Source organism: Montipora foliosa, chromosome 2 (assembly GCF_036669935.1).
Source record: "Montipora foliosa isolate CH-2021 chromosome 2, ASM3666993v2, whole genome shotgun sequence".
Taxonomy (NCBI): Eukaryota; Metazoa; Cnidaria; class Anthozoa; order Scleractinia; family Acroporidae; genus Montipora; species Montipora foliosa.
In genome coordinates, this window is record NC_090870.1 from 61,599,803 (window position 1) to 61,619,802 (window position 20,000).

Here is a 20,000-nt window from a genome sequence, read left to right on the forward strand (position 1 = left end):
GATTTGTTATCTCCCCAGTTAGTAGAGCACTTGTGCTTGGCTAAATAACCTTTATTAGTATATTAGTATATGAATGCGGGCGCTGATTGGCTCGCCAAACTCCGAATATCCTGTGCTATTTACCTCGGAGCAACTCGGGAAAAAATGGCGTCCCGATTTGCATCCGTGACAAGTGAAAAAAACATCCAGATTAATTTTTTGTGCTGTATATTATCTCACTAAAACAACTATTCACCTCAGTGTTGGTGGCTAGCGTTGGATATTTACGTCGCCACTTCCCGGCTTGGTACCGGTAAATATCCACCGCTAGCCACCTCCACTTCGGTGAATAGTTGTTAATTATTATTATTAAATTATTTTTGTTATTATTATTATATATAGGTTAATTGCCCTGGTTTATAGTACTTGGGAGCGGGTTACAACAAGTCACCACGGGTCCCAGGTCTTATTATTATTATTATTATCATTATTATTATTACTATTATTATTACCATCATCATCTAAACTTTTATCAACTTGTATTACAAGTGTGGTACTTAGCAAAATTGTGGATATGTTTATCCGGGCATTTTCTGAGATAGTGATTTCATGTAAATGGAAGATATGTATGTTGATTCACTTAAGACTATGCAAGGCTTTCACAATTTTGCAATTTTGAGTGATTATTCACTTTTGGCACTTTCTAATAATAGTCACACTATCAGTGACTCCTACAGAATTCAATTTATCAGTTCGTTCTTTATGATACCCCTACAGAAATTCAAAAACTACATTAACTTGGTGAACACTATAACCGGGGTACAGTTTCTTTAAATTTGCTCTCAGATCAGCATATTTCTCTCTTTTCAGTTTGTCTCTTTCTTGAATCTGTCTGATGTTACATATATGTAAGTCCCTTCAATTAGTATCTATTGGCGTTCGTTGTTGTTACAGAATGTACTATCAGATGTAATATCAAAAATGTTTATTGTAATGTTTTCATTTGTATTCCATCAGAGCTTACTTCTTACACCCTCTCACAACATGATCGACAATATTACCCTTCTCACCACACAATCTACATGTACACAAGGGGGACTCTGCCATCCTATCAATACGGTGTTCAACGCTGTTGGTCAGTCAGTCATTGTTATTACAACAAGTCAGCCAGTATGTTGTTTGTCTGTTGTTGACTTGTTGATGTCATTCATAAGTCGGTAAAATTTAAGAATCCGATCCCACCAACGCGTCGGCCAACACGTCGGCCAACGCGTCGGCCGACTGTCGGCCGACTGTCAGTCAACTGTCGGCCGACTGTCGGCCGACTGACGGTCGACTGTCGGCAGACTGTCGACCGACGCGTTGGCCGCTGTTTAAACTTATAACATATAAGATGCGTCGGTAGTGCGTCGGTGGTGCGTTGGTGGTGCGTCGGTGGCGTGTCGGTGGTACAATGTATCTGTTCTAGGTTAGTAAACAATCTTTCCAGAATGCCTAATTGGTAGTAGTGCATTTAATACATTCTGTGTCCCAGTTGTTTCTGTGGTATGCCTGTAAATAGTGTTGAGCAATGTCATTGCTGATGTCACCACTTCTTGTCACTCGTTTGTGTTCAGTCAGTCAGTTTTCTGCCTAAATATAGAGCAATGCACTTCATAAATACAATACACTTACACAAATGATACAATGATGTTTTTTCCCATTGTACCAATAGTCCATGTGATGATCAGCATATGCTGGTACAGTTTTAGTCTTGACGTTGGATGTCAGGCACAGCTCTGTTAATGATTTTAACAGATAGTAACATCACATAATGTAGTTAGGGGTATTAGGTAAAAAAAAATAGCAGCATGCACTTACACCACTGCTAAACATACATGTTTTGCAACATTGCAACTCCTCCCCATCCTTACTGAATACTGCTTGAGAATTTTTTTGAGGGGGAACCAGCAGTTGTGAAGCCACATTGCAACAAGGGGATCCTCGTTCCAAAAAAAGTTCAGGCTAAAATAGCAGGATACTTATGACATCCCTGAGTAGGTGGTGCTCATTATTTCTCATTTGGCTTACCAACAGGAATTCCATGTTTCTCCACTATATTTACAAGGTCTTGTGAACCACCATTATCAGGATGAAGGCACGTCCCATGACCTACTCTACCAGGGATTAAATCAAGCAAGGTTCTTGCGTCTTCCACATTAGGAACCTTAGAAGTAACAAACAATAAAGTGAATTTAAATTCAAAGTTGTTTCAACTTTAAACACAAAATCCAGGCACAATTTGATTATCACATCTTTCACACTTTGTGTAGTTAGCTGATTTTTAAGCTCACGTCCTTAAGAGTTTAAAAGTGGTACGGGAGCATTTAGAATGATTTTTGGTCTGTTGGAAACTCACCCTGCTGGCAGAGCCTTTCTTTTGCTTGCTTCAGTAAAGAAAAAGACAAAAGGAGGCCCTGCTCGCCAGGTGTTGGAAACGTTACTGACAGCCTTTGATTTACATGTACCTCTGCGATGTGTAGAGCCAACTTGAGGTCATTTTCTTGGGCAAGCTTTAGAGCTGGAACAAAATCTTGAGACCTGTATGCCTGAAAAGAAAACAAAGATCAGTGATACCTTTTAAATGCAGGGATTTGCCATTCACTGTAAGAAACAAATGTTGAATAATTATGCAGTGACTAGTTTGCTCAAATTAGTGACCAGGTGTTAAGTTGGTTGACTGATATGATTTGGTTTGAAGCAAGACATTACCTTAGGATCACCACTCAAGTCTATGCCTACTAGTAGTCCATTTGCCTTTGTTTTGTATTGTAAAGCCAGATGTACAGTATCCAGAGCATCATCAGGACCAAGTTTGCGATTGATTGCCATTATAAACCTTTCATAACATGAACAAAGATGCATACAAGTAGATAGAGATACAAAACTGTACAACATGTGAAGTTGTAACCACATAAAATTTTTGCCCTTTAGTTTTCACACCTTTGACATGGCCTTGGTGCAAGAGGTCCCAAGTTTGTTCCCCCCACCTCACATCCCTATTTTGACTTCTTTCCTTTCGGTGTAGTTTGAGTAGCCTTTAAATACCCTTAAAACGGAGCAGTGATGGAAAGAGGGGGGGTAAAATGAGCACACTGTCGGCTTCCTGGGAGAATACCCTCTAGAGCGTAAAGGAATTACTGACGTTAAATAAGGTGTACCTTTACCTTAACTGTTAATAACCAAGTGGTTAATAATGCTAGGTTGTCCTCAAATGAATGAAGGGGGTAGTTTTTAAAGAAACTGTGGTGCTGCGTCGGGTGGGGAAGTAGTATACAAAAATTTGGTTTATCAACAGAGTTGATAATGTAAATTGACCACGGCACAGAGATTCTAAAAGCTGACGTTTTGAGCGTCAGCCATTCCAATTCGCTAATACTTGAAACGTCAGCTTTTACAATCTCTGTATGGTGGTCAATTTACATTATCAACTCCATTGGTAAAACCAAACAGGTTGTTCTCAAAGCTGATATTATTCTTAAAACATGCAGATGGTATTTTCACAATTCATTTTCATGGGAACAAGTTTGGAATAATGTAGATACATACATTCAAGCTTAAATCACTGCCAAAGCTTAGAGGAAGCACTGAAATTAATTTTTATGTTAGTCCCATGCATTGATTCCTGGGAATGAGACTGCAGTATGGCTCAATTTTCTGAATTCTGGGTACAAAGTGGAAGACCTTTCACCTTTCATTATATTAAATTACCTAACAATGATATTGGGGACTGAATTTTTAGCCTCCTCAATAGCTGCCAAGACGGCTTCAATGTAAGACTGTTTTGTCATGCCTGTGGAAAAAATTTAAAAACAGCAATTTCAGCAGTCATAAAGGATTCATTCTTGAATAGGACTCATACACTGTAACCCTTATCATGCCATTCCACTGAGCTATTCCACTGCACACTGGTCTACCAATGAGCTATCAAGCCATCCAGAAGATGGCCGTCAGAAAGGAAAAGGAAAGGAACTTTATTTAAGTGTCCAGTCGTTCTAGCGCTGAAGTGCTAATTGGGGACACTGTAAACTGAAATTAACAATTAACGTTGAATGTTGGTTTATGAGGAGCGGGAAAAACCAGAGTACCCAGAGAAAAACCTCTCAGTGCAGAGTAGAGAACCAACAAACTCAGCCCACGTATGATGTAAAGTCTGGGAATCGAACTTGGGTCACATTGATGGGGCGCGAGTGTTCTCACCACTGCGCCATCCCTGAGAGTGTGTTACTCAGAATAGGAAAAGACACAATTAATATTTGAATTGCATAATTAATCACTCACTGAAAAACAATCATGTATGAAACAATCTTTCTTTGCTCATTGCAGACCTATTTATTTACATTTATTTATTTTATTTATTTACATTTACTTATTTATTTATAAACTTTTGCCACAAGGCAAGGTATCTCCACAGAGCAAAGCTCCAGTTACGGAGACCAGGACAGCACAGAAGACATGCCATAACACCAGGAACTACATGCCCTACCATTTGCGACAAGTGTGTAAGTTCTTTTACGTCCCACAGAATTATGAACATTGAAGGGTTGTGAGACGGGGCCTACAGTTTATTGTCCTTATCCGAGAAGACTAGAGAGTCTTAATCATTTGCAGATGTTTTTACAAAGGCAGCACTTCCTCCTCGGTTATTTAAAGACACTGAGTGATGGTCTGGCTGGAGTTGAACTCATGACCCCCTGTGTGACAGCCTGATGCTCAACCAACTGAGCCACCACTACTCAAAATAGGAAGGGATGAAAACAGGCAAGAACGTCTCAAACAAACAACTGTGAGATTGCACTTAACACTGCTCTACATCATTGGTATCAAGTTTTCCATGAGCTTGTCAAATATGAGTTGGCATTGAATCCTCTAAAAGGTCAATTTTTTGCAGAATTTTTTTACCTGTCATTCAAAGAAGAGTTGGGGCTAAGTCTGTATTGTACATACAGTAAAGGTATTCTGAAATACATTTCTGAATTATTTTCTAGGCCCAACTGGTTTGAAATATCTGCAAAAAACACCATAGGGTTTTCAAAGGATCTTAGGAGATAATATTGTGACAAAGCAGGCTAGACCTCCATGGTTCTCTTTTATCAACAAATTAGTGTACCCAGACAAAGTTTAAATTTAACCATGAATTTTATCTGCAATATTACCCTAATAATAGAACATCTTTATGATATACCTGTCTCAGGATTAGCTCTTGGTGTACTCCTCAACTCTAAATATCTGACATTATCTTCTGCAAATTCTTCAATTACGCTTTTGGTTACCTGCATGGTAAGTAATAATATATTTCCAGCAACCTCCTTTAATCATTATGGTAAATAAGCAATGAAGTAGAAAACCCCTTTTTGGCTTTAACTGATCTGAAATCCAACAAGGGTAAATGTAATTAATAATGATATTCATGATAAAACAGTTGATAAAATTATTATTAGACAGAAGAGAGAAATGATCCTCACACTTATCTGGACAATTTAACCCTTTGAAACCCCAAACCGTCCTGAACTGGTCAAACTTAGTATTTTGTTTTTGTCTAACGCCAGATGATTTTACTCATCAATGGGGAACTCCCGGGAGTCAATGGGTTAAGAATTGTCTCTTACAGACACATGAAAAATTCAGAAAGCTCCAACAGGATTTGAACCCATGACATCTGCAATACCAGTGCAATGCTCTACCAACTGAGCTATGAAACCAGAAAGGTGGGAATGGGTGGGTGTCTGGAAAACCCGAATAGCGAATAGCGAATAGTCGCGAATAGCGACAAGCGAACAGCGAATAGTACGAACAGTGCGAATAGTGGCGAATAGTCGCGAATAGTCGCGAATAGTGACGAATAGTCTTGAATAGTCACCGCCTTATGCTGAACAATCTCGTAATAAAAGCAAATAATATGCTCACCTGTCGTCGAAAGAGAGTTTTGTGCATGCTTTTACAAACACTCTAAAGAAGAACAAACGTCAAAATGCAAAAATATAAATCACTTTCATTAATACATCAAGCTCATGATCTTCTCCTCGCACAGTGGCGCCCGAACATAAATTTAGATACTCACATTTCATCATCCTCATCTGTGCTGTCCGATCCGGCGAGACACATTCTGTAAAAAGGAATAAAATCAAAATATGAGGCAAGTGGTTTGTGATTAAAGAGACAAACGAGCTACTCTGATAACCAAAGCGTTAATAATTAATTATCCAAATAAGCAACAGGATTTCAGTGCATTTATTACCTTTTCTTCTCAGGGCTCAAGCTGTCCTTCGCCGACACATCTCTGCTCTTTAGCGGGAAAATCCCATCCAATGTTGCTGCGCGGTTGACCAGGAAGTACTGGGTACCAAATTTTCGTCATTTCGTCACAATCCCCCCCTCTACACCCTTATTTGCCACTATTTGTTACTATTCGTCACTATTCTTGACTATTCGCCACTATTCGCACTATTCGTTGTTCGGTATTCGCGACTATTCGCTATTCGGGTTTTCCAGACACCCGGAATGGGTCACTTTGTTGGGCTCATGTATTCCCCTGAAAGGGCTTGATGAAAGAAATTGTATATATTTGATGACCCTTTGATTTTCCCTTTGTCTCTTTTAGTATACCTATAAGAGACAATTGCGTAATTGTTCAACTAAGTGCAAGGATCATTTGATCTCTCTTCTGTCTATAGCCCACACTTCAAATATATACCGGTAGAGGATATTACATGGCCGCGCAGAGATACGAAATTTCTCTTTGAGTGTTGAAAAATATTTCACGAATGACCGCAGTGAACGAGTGAAATATCTTTCAACATGAGAAGAGAAATTTCGTATCTCCAAGCCGCCATGTAATATTCTATTTACGGGTATTATATAAACACCAATGAAATACTAAATCATTCACGAAAAGCATTGAAAGGCGCAATTTTTATATGTAACCATAGCAACAGTGATGTTTTCACTGTGAAGATATCATGTGTCCTTTCCTGAATCCCTAAAGTGACAAAACGTTCCATATCTAGCCATTCCCAACAGAACAGCTTTCTGAATCACTTTTTGATGTACACGCATTTGTCAAACATGTCAGATACAGCCCCTAATGGGGCGTTACTAAAGACAGGAACGGAACGGAATATACCGGAATATGCCGGAATGAGGCGGAATAATACCAGAATGAAACGAAATGAACAAGAATGGTGCCGGAATATACTGGAACGAGCCGGAATGACGCCGGAATGAGGCAGAATGACACCCAAATAAAGCGGAATATACCGGAATGAACCTGAAAATGCCCAAACTTGGTGTTTTAGTTAGCGCCGACTGACTTTCGGTTGTTTCAGTCAGCTTTTGTTGTATCACGTGATTCCCTAAGGGCATTGCATGTGTTTTTGCCTTTTGTAACATTTGGAACACTTCGATCATGAGAAAAATTTGACAGGTATATCCGTCGCTAAATGAATAATTATTTCTTGTGGAAGTAACATTTTTTTTGTGAACAAATACACGAGCAAGAGAAACAGAATGTTATTCTAATTGTTTTTGTCTATGCATCTCGAAGGCGGCTTTCACTGTGCGAGTCAGAAAACCCGTAAACATTTTTATTTTATTCTGACAGGTCAATTGTGCATTGACCAATCACAATCAAGTTCAGTGAACCACAAACTAATTACTGTTGCTGCTTGCCTGCTTCCCACGACCCACACTTGATGGAGATATACGGAAATAGATTCGCGCAAACGGCCGGAAGACTCTTTTTCTCTTTCCGATTGTTGGCAATAATGCCATCGAACCTGAACGCAGTGTTTCCTTGTTTGAAGAAAGAAGTCAGAAGCACAGAAAAAAGATCGTTGATAATATATTTACATGAAGAATTTTGAGAACATATCGTGACTCGTTCCAAGCCTTGTTACTTCCCCTTAATGTAATTTTTTTTTGTCAGTTTCTCTATTCTGCAACATTTATTCATTCACAGTCTAGAATGATAAAAATTACTTTTTGTTCCTTGTCATTTCGGTGCACGCTAATCAGCTTGATTCTGGTGTCCTTCTGGTTTATTCTGCCTTATTCTGTTGTCATTCCGCCTCGTTCCGGTATTTTCCGGTGCCATTCTTGTTTATTCCGTCTCATTCTGGTGTCATTCAGTTTTATTCCAGAGTTATTCCTTCTTGTTGCGGCATATTCCGGTTTATTCCGATGCCGATATATGCCGCTTTATTTGTGTGTCATTCCGCCTCATTCCAGTGTACACGTACACGTACATTTTTGTAACGAGTCCTTTTTTAGGCTCATCAATGTCACGTGTTTAAATGAAGTTTTCAGCTTCAGTTTCATTCCGGCTCGTTTCGGTATATTCCGGCACCATTCTTGTTCATTCCGTCTCATTCCGGTATATTCCGGTTTATTCTGGTATATGCCGCTTTATTTGTGTGTCATTCTGCCTCATTCCGGCTCGTTTCGGTATATTCCGGTACCGTTCTTGTTCATTCCGTCTCATCCTGGTGTGATTCCGCCCCATTCCGGCATATTCCGGTTTATTCCGTTCCGTTCCGTTCCTGTCTTTAGTAACGCCCGCCCCTAATGTTACAACAACAACTGGCACCAGTCACTTCAATAGTTTCCATGTTTGTTCTATTTGTTCTCTAAGTAATTAGTGCTTGTCTATTTCCTGGAATGGCAACATTGATGATCTTGGCCTCCATTGATTGGTTATTACTATAATTATTATTATTATTATTGTTAATACTATTTTAAAAATATGTATTGCTTTTTGATACAATCTTTGCCCATGGAACTTATAATTCCCTGTGGAAAATATTAAGCAAAGCAACATCGGGAAATCTCAGATGTACAGGTAATGTACATGTGTTTCCTTTGGGGTGGAAATGATAATAATTTTGATCTCCAGATATTGTATGTTCCATATCTTTTGTTGGTTTACAAAGAATTTGCTGGTACTTTGTCAAATATATATTGTCAGTTTCATTCTAACTACATGTCGTAAGTATATGGTATTGTAATTTCAGTAAGGAATGTCAATGAGACTTGGTAGAATTCTTTGTTCATTTAAACAGTTAATACTGTAGTTTAACACCTGACATGCATTTAGTTCATACCCCCATCACCCATGCTATCTACATGTACATTAAATTCCTGATGGCCACTATCATTCTCTGTAAAGTTAGTGGAAATGTAAAGTTAATTGAGTGTAGTTCTTGTAATATCATGAAAAAACATAATTCAATATTTTTCAAGCAAATGTATTAATCACAGCTTGATGTCATAATATTCAAGTCACTTTTATTCTTACTTGGAATACAGTGCTGCTGTCATCTACAAGCTGATAAATAATTCCAAACATTGCCAAACACCTAGCCAACAAAACAAAAAGGACTTTGAAATGAGTGCAAACGCAATAATATGCTTTCAGGTCATGCATAATTATGGTGAAGTGCCTTGACAATCATTATCAAATCCCAACCTAAACATTGTAATCAATGGTTTTGGTTCCTTCTGGTTCCTTTGTGCACGTAAAAGATGGTTTACATTAATTTTTGCTGATTGAAGTACTGGAGGATAGCTTGAAGTGGGATTTCAAAAGGATTAGATAAACAATAAAAAAAACATTTCATGTTCTATCAAAACGATTTTTATCACAAATTTTGTAATCTCGCAATCTGATTGGCTAATTTGCTGAAAAGTGTCTAGACAACACTGCTTGCGCCATGCTCGCATCAATTTGTCACGCAATGTAATAGCCAATCAGGAATGCTCATTTTGGGAAATAAACCAATCTTATTGCGAGAACTTTACAGCCAACAATTGCCCTTTCTTTGTGTCATGATTTTGGTCACGCTCTGAAATAAACACTTTCCTTGGCCTTGGATATTGTGGTAAAAAACAAACTGAAAGTGGTTTAGCATAGTCTGTACTCTTATAGACAACGACATTCGTCATCATAGTGGTCAAAATTTGTTGTGGAGTCACGAGGCGTAGTTACTTTGAGTGAGTACTTTTTCCGGGATCACATCATTTCATATTGAATGTAGGCATGGTGAAAAATCCAGCAACTACAGAAAAACAAAGGTTTGTTAAAGGAGAAACTACACTGTAAGTGCCATAAGGCAAGAAGTCTAATGGGACAGGAAAAGCCCCCCTACCCAAACTTTCTCTAGCTTGGTTTGTTATGCAATCTTTCCTCTCCAAATAATCTAGTTTACTTCATTGAGCTTCCACTTCCATTCACAGGTACTTGCGAATCCCAGACCATTTTAGCATTCTTGAGAGAAAAAAGATTGTATGAGGATCCAAAAGAATGTCTGGGTAGGTCTGGGTATGCAAGAGGTACGAAATTTATGGTATTCAGCCAACTGGATGCAGGGGAAGGATGAAACACCAGCGATTGAAGACTCTTTCCTGCCGAAGTGTTGGGTAACTTACTCCTCTAGACTTCTCTTGTCACCCTTTTTTATCGTTGTTTCCCATTGTGACACAACAGTACTATTAAGATTATGTGGGTTTGCACTTGCAGCCTTCTTTTGTATGAGTTTCTCAATCGTTTCAGCACTAATGGATCCATTGATATGAGCATGAAGTTCCTGAAAGTTAAAGAATATTATACATGTTATGTTATGTTATGTTATTTATTTGTTTGAGCAGGTTGAAGTTCTGGCAGCTATTCAGCTGATGTGGACCTGCTTATACACCCTTTTAATAAGTCTCATATATGCCGTTTTCCGCTAATGACGTCAAACTCATGCTTTTAAAATTTATTCAGAAATGTACAAAGGCTTCAAACAAGAAAAGAAATCGGAAAATTTTTAGGCCTTTGTACATTTCTAAATAAAATTTGAATGCAAGAGTTCGACGTCATTGGCGGAAAACGGCATCTATTAGACTTATTAAAAGGTTGTCACTTGTATACCCACCCATATCACACAGAGGGCAGCCACAACACCAGCCAAATGATGTGCATTGTTAATTTCCTAAAACTCAAAAAGACTTACGACTTAAAAGCTCAGTTGCATAGCGCCGACTTTTGTGCTCCTCGGCAAAAATGTATTTATTAGTGAATCAACACGATTTTTCGTGCACCTCAGCAAAAATATGAACGAAATGATAATAACAACGACCGCCTCATATCTCTCCTTTTCGATACAAGAAAGCACAATTTACTTAAATAACGCTCTTTTTAGAAAGACTTACAACTTTTGGGATTTTCTTGAAGAAATTAAGTGGTATTATCCCTTCTACACTGTTGTCCGCCATGTTAGAAATAACCACGTGTTTTGATTGGTCAAGCCGAGGTTTCTTCCCGCCAAAATCTAAAATCAACACAGTAGAATTCAGCACTGTCTTTAGTACGCTCTGTTCGGTTAATCGAGTTTTACTTTTAACCAGACCAGAAATGGGAAACGAGATTTCAGCTCCAGTTAAATATGGCACAAAACTTCGGAATGATGTGAACGTTGAATGGAAGAAAGTAGAAATGGACGTGAAATTACCATCTCGAGACGGCCATTGTGCTGCTGCAATTGCAAACAAACTTTACATCTTCGGTGGAGTTCGCTGGCTTTCAGATATCGGTGAAGTCATAGAGTCAAACGAGATTCTTCTTTTCGATGTTGGTAAGATAATTTTTTTTTTCAACATCGTCCTCATATCAAAATCCGTTTACGCGACGTCGTCTCGTGTCATACGCATAATGCGCATTATAATTCTCGCACACCTCAGCAACTTGTAATTAGCCATAACGTGTAAATTTGATTCAACTCCCACCGAAGAAAGCCCTAGTTATAGTAGATGGGAAATTCCCCGGCGATCAGAATCAAAACTCAGTAATTGTGAAGAACAGCTCACGTCCATCTACTGTCGGTCGACTGTCGGCCAACTGTCGGCCCTGGGAAGATCGAGGCTCACTTGTCAGTCACCGTTGACGTGCGCGTTGACGTGTGCGGGACTATAAAAGGCACGTGCAAATGATTTATCAATCAACCGTGGACGCAACCGAGAGCTCTGTGATAATTTCTTCAATAAAAAGGCCCCTTATGGCAATGTGTCCGTAATATGCCATAAAATGTTATCTGTCGTTTTTTTTTTAAATTCCCAGTCCCTTTTTTTTTCGCGCTAGAAATAACTTTTCGGGTTTCCGTCCCTGTGTTGCTGTTTGTTGATCACCATCTTGGATAATTAATCAGTCGTGAATTGAATGAATTTGAAAAAAAGCAGTGCGTGAAGCGCCCCCTTTTATACTGTGTCTTCGTGTTTAAAGAAGATGAGAAAAAGGAGAGGCCCAAGAATACTTCCTTGAGGAACTCCAGTGTTAATTGAATTTGGTTCAGAAAGGACACCATTAAATTGAACAATCTGCTTGCGAAGAAATAGATAATCAGTAAACCATTGTAGTTCCATATCATATACGCCATAACGGGACAGTTTTTATGTTTTTCATGTGTTTGTCTGCTTATTGACAATAAAAATTAACCAATGAGCGCGCAAGAATTTTGCAGTCAATTTAGTAAAACAACTATTCCATCAGCCTGCATTGGAGATGAGATGGTAAATAGCCAACGAGGCACATAGTTTGCTAATTTACCAATCTCGTATCCAACATGGGTGAATGGAATAATAATTATTGTTTTGTTAAATTCTCAACCTTTGGTTTTGCTAAATTTTAAGAATAGACCGGAAAGTGATGTGACTTCCGGGTGCCAAAAATTTTATTTTATGCTGAGCGACATTTGCCGCATTCATTTCCACATAAGGTCAAACGCCGGTACATGTATATTGGCTGGTAACCAAAGGCGCGCTGGATATGAAGCGATAGATAACAAGCCAACTTTGTTATAATCATGTTATATCCAGCAAGCCCGAGTGGAATAATTGTTTTATTAAAAACTCCAGGATCAACAACTCTTCTTTGGTGTTCCAGGGGTAGTATTGTTGACTAAAGCATTGATTTCTGCCTAAGTCAATTCTGGTCCAAAACAGCTTTTGTCGGCCATTTTTTTCTCAGAGCTGCAAAAATGTTTTCAGCAGGTAATGAACTGATAGCCTGTGTCTGGCGAGCCATTGCAAAAAGCTGGAAATCATATATCCGTAGTTCAGTTTTTAATAAATAGATTTAGCCAGCCCCCGGGTTATTTATTCTTACTGGCTGTAAGATTAGTGAAAATTAAAGGTTTTAGAATTGTCCGCGTTTTGGTGTTTCCGTTTACTGCTTAATTAAATCATTTGCTTCAACTTCTTGTACAGAAAAAATCATTGCCAAACTCACAGTAAATTCCACTTTAATTTAAATTTCACGTGAAAAACCACAGGTAGCCCAAGCTCAATAACTGTGTATCTGTACTGTACTATACTATGCAACAGTAGAAAATATAAGAATTTGTATGGGGAAAACGGTTTTTCTCAAAATAAAAAAATATATATTTGCAATTTAAAATTAAAAATAGCTTACCTTCCTTCAGTCTTGTGTTTCTTTGGCTGTGGTACGGTTTCTGGGTCAATTAAGAGCAATTTAAGTGGTTTTTGGTTCCTCCTCTTTTCCCTCTTTATATTCTTTTCCAAGGATGGGCACCGAGACGAGGCCGCCAAATGCAATCACCGAAGGAAAAGGGCCATAAATTCGCTCTTAAGGCTTCGATCGCCTTGAAATTTCACATAGATCATAGACGATACCTCCACTACCCATTCGTCTTCTTCATTCGAGCTGCTTATACACTGAGAAGGAATTAAGGGCCATGAAACTCTGCAAACATTTGCTTCGACGGCAATTGAATGAGGCTTTATTCACAAGCTACCTTACCGAAACCATTGGAAGATCGCTGACTATTTTGTACACAAAAAACTACTGTATTGCAAGTCTATAAAAATTCTTGCTGTTCAAGTTTTGTTTTAAGCCATCAAATCGAATGTATCTTCATTGAATCAAATGTATCTTTTCAAAAAGCATTTTGCTATATAGAGTCAATAAATCAAGTTAACCGCCATTTCTGGCCAATACATATTTTACCTCCATCTCTACTTGTCAGCCCTACGAATGCAAAAGCAAAGAGACCTCTGCTAGCAGGGAAGGAGCAGAGATGGCACAGAGGTGAGAGCACTCGTCTCTCACCAATGTAGCCTGGGTTCGATTCCCAGACTCATGCAGCGCCGTGGGTTTGGTTGGGTTTGTTGGCGCTCTACTTTGCCTGGAGGAGTATGTTTTCTCCGGGTACTCCGGTTTTAGTCTCTTTTCTTAAAATCCAACCTACGATTTGATGTGTGGCAATTTGACTGGATTTCTGTAGTGTCGTCAATTAGTGCCTCATCGTTAAATACACTTGACACTGAAATTAAAGTCATTATCACTATATTACTCACTGCAGTTAATGCTAACTTCATACCTGTTCAGCCTGTTCAATAACCCTGTGTGTTGCTTAACCCATTGAATCCTGGGAGTGAGGCAAACAATTTTACTGGTGAATTGGGGGTGTCCCAGGGCGCCTGAAGGGTGAATGGGTTAAGTTTAGGGGTGATGGTTAGGGATATCTTTTCTCAGTGATGGTTGTCTTTGGTAATGAAAAATTGCTCACCCAAAGTAACAGTAATATCTTAGAATGAAATGATATATACAATGTCGAAATGAATCATACATGTACAATGTATATTGAACTGTGGATGTGAAATCAAATGAAGCTATGATCCTCGCAGTCATGAACACAATTTTTAGCAATTGATTGATGAAATTGATGAGTGGAACTAACATGTGCATACATGTACCTACAATTACTCCACAAGAAATATTGAGGAAACTAAGCTAAGACAGTAATATTAAACTTCAGACAATGGGTCACATTAGGGAGCTTACGCAAGACGACAACGACAGCTACGAGAACGCAACAAAACAAAAGTCTTGTAATGTTAAACTTCAGACAATGTTAAAATTCAAACAATGGGCCACATTAGGGCGCTTATGCAAGACGACAACAACAGCTACGAGAACGCCACAAAACAAAGGTCTTAATGAGTGAAAACAAGGTTCTGTACGCCCTGCATGTGCATTTTGCTTTTTGACACGTCTTAATTTGCCATTCTCATCCTGACAAGGACATGAATTGACCAAATTTGAGGTTTTGTAGAAGACGTGGGAACCTGACAAAACATTTTAAATTTTCTTTCCAAACAACCACACTGTTCATACCAGTTTTTTTCCTGCAATGTTGATGCACACTTTCCATTCCAAACGACTTGGAGTTTTCACAAAATTGTTACAATAACAGCAAATAATATTTTTAAGACAACGTTGGGGTCGGCGGCGTCCTTGCATAAGCTCCCTATTAGGCCCAGTGTGGAAATCTTAATTGGACAATATAAGGTCATATCAGCTACCTCAAACTACCTACATCAATCTGTGCATGCACAGAGCTGTTTCAGCATCATTCCAGAATGGGATGATAAGTTGCTTTTTTTTTTCTTTTAGATACTCTTGTGTTGAGCAAGCTTGTGACAGGAGGTGAAATCCCATCAGCAAGGTCATCTGCAGCAATGGCTGCTGTAGGAAACAAACTTTATGTCTTTGGCGGACTGAGCAGGGATTGTGGATGGTTGAATGATTTGCATGCTTTTGACACTGGTGGGTGAATAAAAGTACTTTAAAACATTAATGATTATTTTTAGTGGCAAAGTTGCATTAAAATTTTCTCCACTTATTAGAGACAAAACAGTGGGAGCGGATTGTGTTTCATGGGGCTTCTCCCTCCCCACGAGACAAGCTGGCATGTGTCACATCTGCAAACAAGATCCTTTTTTGGGGTGGCTTTGGTCCTTCAGATGAACAAGACACTGTTCAAGAGGAAGGTGCACAGTTTGAATGGTTCAATGATCTGTTTTGTTTTGATACAGGTATGTAAAATGGAACAAGAAGCTGAAATGTTTAAGGTAGTGCTCAGTAAACTTGACTCACAGAGAAGCTTGTTAGCTAATTGGAAAAGAAATTTATTTTATCAAACGAGTTGATAAAGGTCGAATAACCACCGTGAAAGATTTGGAAAGCATTCATACAAGGGACTTTTAAAATGCTTTAAGGAGATTTTCCTACCAAAGAGTGAAGTAATCCTTGCACTTATCTGGACAATTTGAGCAAGAATTGTCTCTTATAGACACCTGAATTTGAAACCATGACCTCTGTGATGCCAGTGCAATGCTCTACCAACGGAGCTACAAAACCACTCAGTTGTGAGCGGGTCACCTGAATTTTTCGGTTGTCTTGAAAACAAAGACCCCTACGACCCCTAAGACCCTAAGACTCGAAAAAGAAGAAAGTAACCCAAAAACCCTCAATTTGGGAAACCCTAGGCCTAACTAGGGCTAACGTTGGTTTTTCAGCCTAGGGTAAGCCAAACTGAGGGTTTTGGGTTACTTTCTTCTTTTTCGAGTCTTAGGCTCTTAGGGGTCTTCGTTTTCAAGACACCCACATTTTTCTGGTGTCTATAAGAGACAAATTATATTATTGCATGCTCAAATTGTCCAGATAAGTGTGAGAATCACTTTCCTCTTTCCTCTATAACCCACACTTCAAATACATACATTTATTTCATTCAACATTTCCTACATTGCATAAACTATTATTTTATGATAATCGTAATGTGCCTTGACAATATTTGTATTCTTTTACTGGTTTATTTTTCCTCAACATTTTACTGAGGAGGTTGTCTTTTGTTAATCTTTTTTTTTGGTAATGTCATTGACTGACTTGATTGACCAACCTGTTTATGGAAACACTCTTGTTTACCCATTTAACAGAATGTACAATGTATGTTATTGTTTATATTGTGGTAATTTTCTGGTTAAGTCAAAGGGACACGCAGCATTCCATTGCTTTCCTGCTATGCCATTTGTATACTGTACAATGTATCATGAAACATATTGATTAAGCAGAAATGTTTGATCGGTAAATGACAGTTAGATCAGCTACATGTAACAATACTTGATTGCACATTAAAACATGAAACAGTACCTCATCATGATACATAGAAGAATGAAGTCTCTTCTTAATCAATGATTATTTTAACGGTGGGTCTAAAATGCTGGTAACTGGTAACAAGTAATTGGTAGCTCGTATCTGGCAACTGGTAACAAGTAATTCAAAATGTTTATTCAAATCAATTCCTACTAAAATCAGCAAAGAAATTCCTAATGAAACAATGACGAATTCTTACCTCCTAAAGCAAGGTACACCTTATTTAATGTCGGAAGTTCCTTTACTCTCTAGAGAGTACTCTCCCAGGAAGCCGACGGTGTGCTCATTTTACCCCCCTCTTTCCATCAGTGCTCCGTTTTAAGGGTATTTAAAGCTACTTAGTCTGCACTGAAAGGAAAGAAGTCGAAACAAGGATGTGATCGGGGGATCAAACTTGGGACCTCTTGCACCAAGGCTGCGCACTAACCAACTGTGCCACCCTTGCTCCTTACCAGTTATCAGCATTTTAGACCTGCCAATAATTTGATTGTATAGTATAATTATATCATTTGGGAATACCATTCTCAGATAACTACACATGGAAAAAACTGTTGCCTGACTGTACTGGTTGTCCAACACCAAGAGCAGCCCATGGAATGTGTGCTGTTGGATCAAAAGTTATCATTTTTGGTGGCAGAGACAGTGTTGGCAGAAAGAATGATCTGTTCATTTTAAACACAGGTAACATTTCTGATTTTAAAGATGTAACCTTCACTGATTTCCCCCAGTGTTTTCATGTGACGTCATGTTGGCCATGTTGGTGTCCTCAAACAAAAGAGCGGTGGCCTTGTAGGTGTCCCCAACTAATCCTCTGGGAATTGAGCTCTATTGTCATGCAAACGTTTCCTTTTGTTTCGGTGGAAAGACAAGGTTACTGATCATGTGACTGATTAAAAAGAAATAATGACATGGCTCCAATTGAAGCATCCTGGGGTAGAGCCCCATACTTAAGAGAATATGGTCAACCTTTTTTTCGTTGTGTTGTCATGTGATTGACAGAGTGTATGTCCATCCGTACAGACTCTGGGAGAGGGGATGAGAGACTAAGAAAGGGAAGAGAAGGGAGTCTCGCGAATGTGCAGCTTTGAGGTGTGGATGGGTGAATTTTCTTGGCGGTAAACTTTTGTGCAGTCCACATGTATCCCACTGAGCTTCGTCACTTTTGAAAAAGAGTTATAATTTGAGGTAGAATACTTAGTATAAGTGCACTACCATATTGTCATCGGGGCTGTCTGAGTGAGTGAGTGTAAGATTGGTAGACATGCAGCGCGTGCGTGAATTACAAAACTACTGTACAGTTTTCTTGAATTACAACATTAAAAAAATTGTTTGCAGCCCACTTGTCTCCATTTCCTTTCTTAATTTTTTGTGTTGAAATGTGTTAATTATTGTCAAATTAACTGCTGTCAGCTCAGAGATGTTTGATCACTGTAAAGTGTATACAATACTGATGATTAATTTTGTACTTTACGCAGAGGCATATACATGTAATTATTTCCATATACACTATATTGATTTCTGGGGCTAGAAATGGGAGATCCTCTTTCAGGCTTGGCTAAATCTATATGTTATTATAAACTACTTGGCTTATATTCAACTTTGGAAAGAGACCCAATGGCAGGGATTGGGAAGGCAAAATAGATACATGGGCCTATGGCCCCTGGCTTTGAAAAGTTATGGGCCATTTCATAAAAGTATAGGCCAATGAAGCCATGTGGTGGGCGAGTGGGCGAGATGAAAAGGAATACAGAGATGATATGAGCAACATGTGATAATATTGTTGCACTTTTTAAACACGTTTTATGTCACTCAGTCAATCAATGAGTCAGTCTAACTGAAGGATGAAGAGCAATCAATTTTATTTTAACTGAGCCACTACTAGATGTTTTAGTGGTAACCTGTTTAGTTTGATAACCAGAAAGTTGTAGCATTGCTAACTCACTTCTTTATAATCAGAATTAAAGCGTGATAAGTAAGTCAACTAAACTGAGTTAGTGACTCAGATCCAACTTAACACATATCGACAATTTCCCAGTCACAGTTAATGTGTGATATCTATTAAATCCTGGCAACTGACAGTTTAACGCGCACGTCTCAGTCCTCTGAGTTTGTAGAGTTTCGGACTTCCATGCAAACAATGTTAGCCATTTTGGTGGGATTTTACTTTCTTCGTGATCATTTGCATGTCTGGAAAGTGTGAAGGGTGCCAGATGGACATTGGAATTAGTCTGTTGCATCGTTGTTGCTGTTGTCATTTTTCACAATTGAAAAAAACTTAAGTTTTCTTTGACCTTGAGTATTTAATTTAGGAAGTTTCTTCAGAGGCATTATCTCAATAATTAAAACGCAAATGAATTTTGGTGGAAATGTTCGACCACGCTTAGTAATCAAAGTAGCAGCTATTGTCATCAACCCAGAAAGCTCATACCGCTTACAGAATCAACATGGAGCGCTTTAAAAGAGAATGGTCTATCAAAAAGAACCTGTGGCACTCGAGGAGGAGTAAAGAAGTCATCTTGGCGATCAAATTACCATTACTACAATATCTTCTTTTGTCGGTGGAAGATTTAAATCTTCCCGCTCAAAATTTACATGTTACGGTTCACAGAAGACAGCGAACACAAACAACCTTATTCAAATTGCTTCGTCACTGTCAACTAATGAAGCGGAACATAACCAACAAAGTAAGCATAAATTACATGTTTCAAATCAGAAAAAAGCAATCTCCTTTTCGCCTGTTCTAATGCACGATCACTGAAAAATAAAGTTGCGGCTGTCACCGATCATATAGTAAACAAAAGCATCGACATCTGTGTGTTTACTGAAACCTGGCTAAAAGACTGTGACACTGTAAGCATTGCAGGCTTGTCACCAACTGGCTACGAATTCAGGAATTTACCTCGTTTATCAGGGAGGCGTGGTGGGGGCACCGGCATCATGTTTAAAGATTCATTAAATGTTAAAATGTCTGACGGCAACGAGAAACAATCTTTTGAGT

The 20,000-nt window shown here is 38.7% G+C and overlaps 2 protein-coding genes across 4 annotated transcripts in view; one reads left to right on the plus strand and one right to left on the minus strand.

Moving 5' to 3' along the window:
• LOC137984659 (adenosine deaminase-like protein) overlaps window positions 1-11,643 on the minus strand; it is a 14,252-nt gene extending 2,609 nt beyond the window's left edge. Inside the window, exons 1-11 of one of the 3 annotated variants that reach the window (XM_068831894.1) lie at window positions 11,505-11,640; window positions 11,206-11,324; window positions 10,929-10,985; window positions 10,441-10,598; window positions 9,311-9,371; window positions 5,204-5,291; window positions 3,730-3,811; window positions 2,731-2,857; window positions 2,487-2,567; window positions 2,050-2,185; window positions 1,654-1,757 (exon numbers count right to left, since the gene is read on the minus strand). In XM_068831894.1, the coding sequence (XP_068687995.1) occupies window positions 1,654-1,757; window positions 2,050-2,185; window positions 2,487-2,567; window positions 2,731-2,857; window positions 3,730-3,811; window positions 5,204-5,291; window positions 9,311-9,371; window positions 10,441-10,598; window positions 10,929-10,985; window positions 11,206-11,268 (957 nt within the window). In that variant the 5' untranslated portion in view covers window positions 11,269-11,324; window positions 11,505-11,640. Of the gene's footprint in view, window positions 1-1,653; window positions 1,758-2,049; window positions 2,186-2,486; window positions 2,568-2,730; window positions 2,858-3,729; window positions 3,812-5,203; window positions 5,292-9,310; window positions 9,372-10,440; window positions 10,599-10,928; window positions 10,986-11,205; window positions 11,325-11,504 lie in introns of all 3 variants that reach the window. The other 2 variants (XM_068831903.1, XM_068831910.1) reach the window with 2 other exon arrangements.
• Window positions 11,310-20,000, plus strand: part of LOC137984652 (kelch domain-containing protein 1-like) — a 22,626-nt gene continuing 13,935 nt past the window's right edge. The window contains exons 1-4 of the mRNA XM_068831886.1: window positions 11,310-11,627; window positions 15,464-15,616; window positions 15,697-15,885; window positions 17,531-17,683. Coding sequence (XP_068687987.1) covers window positions 11,408-11,627; window positions 15,464-15,616; window positions 15,697-15,885; window positions 17,531-17,683 — 715 coding nt within the window. The 5' untranslated portion in view covers window positions 11,310-11,407. The remainder of the gene's footprint in view (window positions 11,628-15,463; window positions 15,617-15,696; window positions 15,886-17,530; window positions 17,684-20,000) is intronic.